The sequence below is a fragment of the Penaeus vannamei genome, chromosome 32, assembly GCF_042767895.1.
Source record: "Penaeus vannamei isolate JL-2024 chromosome 32, ASM4276789v1, whole genome shotgun sequence".
NCBI classification, from domain to species: Eukaryota; Metazoa; Arthropoda; class Malacostraca; order Decapoda; family Penaeidae; genus Penaeus; species Penaeus vannamei.
The window spans coordinates 19080073-19085072 of record NC_091580.1 but is presented as its reverse complement, the minus strand read 5'-3'; the positions used below and the strand labels follow the sequence as shown (position 1 = coordinate 19085072).

Sequence of the window (5000 nt, the reverse complement as noted above, 5' to 3'; positions counted from 1 at the left end):
AGGAGAGGAGAGGAGAAAACATTACTACATTCCCCTCGGATTATTGAAAACACTCTACACATTTTACACATTAACCGCAATGCCGTTACTTCATTCAGCACACTTTACGCAATTATAACACTCACACCACCTTATCCAACGCACTCTACGCATTTTACGCCTTCCATACACTTTGCCTCACTTTAACCTGAAAACTCTTTCACACACTCACACTAATCTTAGTTTATCCTTCGCACTTTTCTTCACCTTATCCAACGCACTCTCACGTCCTGTACATTCCCCACGCTCGCTTGATCTTACCCTAAGCCCTTCACAAATTTCCTACACACACATCCACACCCCCACACCTTTCCCCAATCACCCCTAAATCCTCCCGCCCCCACACCCCACACTTTTCCCCAAATCACCCACAACCTCACCCCCACCCCACTCCTTTCCCAAATCCCTTCCCCCCCACACACAACTCCCCCCAAATCCTCCCACAACCTCGCCCCCCACTCCTTTCCCAATTCCCCCAAACCCTCCTACACCTTTCCCCAATCCCCCACAAGTCCCCCCCAAGGCCCCCCACAACCCCCACTCCTTTTCCCCTAATCCCCGAAATCCTCCCACACTCCCACTCCCACTCCTTTCCCAAATTCCTTCCCCCCACAATTCCACCCTTCTAAATCCTCCCCCACCCCCTCAAACCCCACTCCTTTCCTTTCCAACCCCCCTCCCCCACCACCTTTCCTAAAATCTCCCCCCCCACCACCCCACACCCCTTTCCCCAACCCCCCCCCCTACACACCTCTCCCTTTCCCCAACCCCCCCACACACCCCTTTCCCCACCCCACTCCACACACACCTCTTTCCCCAACCCCCCCACACACCCCTTCCCCCCCTACCCCACACACCCCTTCCCCCCCACCCCACACCTACCCCTTTCCCCCCACCCCACACCCCCCTTCCCCCCACCCCCACAACCCTTTCCCCCCCTACACACCTCTCCCCAACCCCCCCCACACACACCCCTTCCCCCCACCCCACACACCCCTTTCCCCAACTCAACCCCCCCACACACCCCTTCCACCCCAACCCCCACACACCCCTTTCCCCTACCCCCCACCCCCCACCCCCACACTTCCCCCCATACCCCAACCCCCTTCCACTCACCTCAACTTCTCCACCCCCACACCCCTTTCCCTACCCCCACCCCCACAATTCCCCCCATACCCCCCCCCCGCAACCCCCTTCCACTCACCTCAACTTCTCCACCCCCACACCCCTTTCCCTACCCCCACCCCCACAATTCCCCCCATACCCCCCCCCCGCCAACCCCTTCCACTCACCTCAGCTTCTCGGGCGCTGCTGTCGTTGTCTTCGACGGAAATAATATTGGTGGTGAGCGTGATCGCCGTCCCCGCTGCCAGGCGTAGGACCTTCCCCGGCGGGAGCTTGATCTGAGGGGCGTCGTTCTTGCTGATGATCCTGACGGGGAGGACGAAGCGGTGGCGACTCTGGGGGGAGGGAGAGAAGACCAAGAAGAGGGGGAGGGTTAGTTTTCGTTTTTTTTTTTTTTTTTTTTTTTTTTTTTTTTTTTTTTTTTTGAGTCGCTATGTTTGGGATTGTGTGTGTGTGTGTGTGTGTGTGTATGTTTTGTGTTTGGGTTTATTTTGTTTTGTTTTGATTCATTTTGTATTCTGGATTTTGTATCTTGTAATGTCTTGTATCTTGTATTTTTGTATTATGTATTATTTTGAATTTTATATTTCGTATTTTTTCCTATTTTGTATTATGTTTTACTATTCATTTCGCCTTCTTTATGTATTATTTCGAATTTAAAGAATTTACCAAAAAATTTAATGGCCAATAAGTTGGCCTAAAACATATATCTGGTAAATAAATAAATAAATAAATAAATAAATAAAAAAATCAAAAAATCATTATAATAATAATAAAAATCTGTTATTAACTTTTTCAGTATCCTGTTAACAAACGAACAAACAAACTAACGCTACCAAAAGCATAATCTTGTTGGTACAAAGGGTGTTTCTGTTGTTTGTATTTTATGTTAGTTTTTAGATGATAACTACAAGCTTCAGTTCTAAAAATATATTTGCGTGTGTTAACACCCCTTGATAAAGATAAAACTATATCATTGGTTTATAAAAATGTTTCTTCCAAATTTGAGATGAATTTGTCCTTTAACGGTTTTCTTTATTTCATTATTATCATTATCATCATCATCATTATTTGAAGATGAGCCTATCTATATGTTCTCTTTCCTTCTTTCCATTTTTGTTTTCTTTCTCTTTTCCGTTTCTCTTTCTTCCTCGAAACACCTTGCATATAATATACACTTTCTATAAACTTATAGACAGGTTCCTCTATATGAATGTTATGATAAATTTGATTAAACTCAGGAAGTGTTTATACATAAATATCAATATGTTTTTAATCTCGAGGGAGACTGGACTAAAACACCAAGCATAAAATGTTTATTCTTTTAACGGTGAAACTTATTGTACAAACTATGCACTCATTTACACATCTAAATATGCATCTGATTGTGCACACACACACACACACACACACACACACACACACACACACACACACACACACGCTTTAACATTAATGTACATTAAATAAAAAGACAAAAATAAAACAGACTTCAGTGGTAATGACCACATTTACACGGACACAGTCCTCCCACCGCAATCATCGGACACAAAAAAAAGAAAAAAAAAGTGAATAAAAGAAAAAAGTGAAAAAGCAACATTGATATCCCGCCATTCGTGCATTCACCCCCCACACAAACACTAAAAAAAAAGAAAGAAAAAAAACAGCTAACATTTTATAATCTACAAAACTCATTTTATCATGAACTCGCCTGACTATGAATATGCATTTATATATACTTTGAATAATATGCAATTACAGCCTCCTGTAATCAGCAAAGAACACAATGAAAAATTACATCCCTTTAATAACAGCACAACTGTGACACATTCCACGAAAAAATATTTTAAAAATTACAAACCTTGAAAAGAAGCGAAAATTAAAAATATAATCATCAAAATAATTTTTGCTTTTGAGGTCGACACGTGTATCGGTTTAACATAAATTCGCTAATGAAAAAAATACAATGAATATATCTTTTTGAATAAAAATTATGAATTTAATTTTTTAAAATCTAAATATCGAAGAGAAATTCGACAACTGGAAAAAAAAACATGCAAATTGGCAATCATTAATGAAAGAATTCTTGTTTGCAATTTGCAGAAATGCTATAAAAATGAGAGAGAAGAAGTGTAGAGGAAAGAAATTGATATTTCTGTGATGAGTCTGTGTCTGTGTCTCTGTATAGATCTGTTGATCTAGACATTTGGATATCTTTACTTTCTCTTTCTCTCTCTCTCTCTCTCTCTCTCTCTCTCTCTCTCTCTCTCTCTCTCTCTCTCTCTCTCTCTCTCTCTCTCTCTCTCTCTCTCTCTCTCTCTCTCTCTCTCTCTCTCCCTCCCATTCACTCACCCTCTCACTCTATCTATTTATCTATCTATATATACATACACACACACGTATAAATAAATAAATACAAACACACACACACACACACACATACATACACACACACACACACACACACACACACACACACACACACACACACACACACACACACACACACATATATATAATATATAATGTATATATATATATATATATATATATATATATATATATATATATATATATATATATATATACATATATACACACATTCATTTCCTGCACACTCCAACACTAATCACAGAGCGAAACTCACATTTACCGAAGCTATTAACAGTTTCCAATCGAAGGCCGGGGCTGCGCGGCTGGCAAATAATAACTAGAGTGCGTGCAATGACTGGGAAATGGTGTGCGTGCGTGCGTGCGTGCGTGCGTGCGTGTGGGTGGGCGAGGAGGGAGCGAGTGAGAATGAGAGTGTGGGTGAGTGAGTGAGTGAGTGTGTGGGTGTGTGTAGGTGGGTGTGGGTGGGAGGGTGTGAGTTAGGAGTGAGTGAGTGAGTGAGTTTGTGAGTGATTGAATGAATGAGTGTTATTGAGTGAATGCATGAGTGTGACTGTATGAGTGAGTGAATGAGTGAATGAATAAATGAATAAGTGAGTGTGAGTATGAGTGAATGAATGAACGAATGAATAAATGCATGGGTGAGAATGTGACTGTGAGTGAGTGAGTGAGTGAGAGTGAGTGTGTGTGTGCGTGTTTCATCACTTTTTTTTTACCATTTTTCTTTTTTTCTTCTTCTTTTTTATACTCAGGTTTCTCTTGTTAATTTTCATAACGCATTTCAAGTGATTTTTTTCTGCAAGTTATCCCACTTAACAAGGAAATAACATTACGGTCTTAAAAGAAGCAACATTCATTATGTTATGGTATTATAACCTTTCTATATCAAAAATTTAAAACCTTTACACGTTAATTCTTTTCAACTTTAAACCTTAAATCCCTTAAACCTTCATTCTTTTCAATTTAAAACCTTAAATCTTTTACAATATTTATCCCCTAAACTTTAAATCTTAAAACCTTCATACCTTTTATCCTTTCGACTTTTAAACCGTCAATCCTTTCAACTTTAAACCTTAAATTCGTTCAACTTTCAACCTTAAAACCTTTAAAACTTTATTTTTTTACGACCCATCGTTTAAAGACATTGTTTCTACATAAGAAATGTATACCATATTTTGATATATTTTTTTCAAATCAATGTTGTCATACGTATTTTTTCTCATTAAACAAACAAACAAATAAATAAATAAATCTAAAAAAATATAAAACTAAAAACAAAATAAAATTGAATGACATGAGTAAAAGAGTTACTTCCGTTGTTAAATAATGAAGTATGATATTTGCGCATTTAGATAACACCATTTTTCTTATTTCTTTATATATTCGAACTATCATATTCACAAGCATGAAACATCAACAACACTTGAAATAACACAAAAACGTAA

The 5000-nt window shown here is 39.6% G+C and overlaps 1 protein-coding gene across 1 annotated transcript in view; it reads right to left on the bottom strand.

Annotated features, from left to right (window-relative positions):
* LOC113822183 (chondroitin sulfate proteoglycan 4-like) overlaps positions 1–5000 on the bottom strand; it is a gene marked incomplete at its 5' end in the record, with an annotated part of 45254 nt that overhangs the window by 21678 nt on the left and 18576 nt on the right. Inside the window, 1 exon segment of the mRNA XM_070144652.1 lies at positions 1332–1499. Within this exon segment, the coding sequence (XP_070000753.1) occupies positions 1332–1499 (168 nt within the window).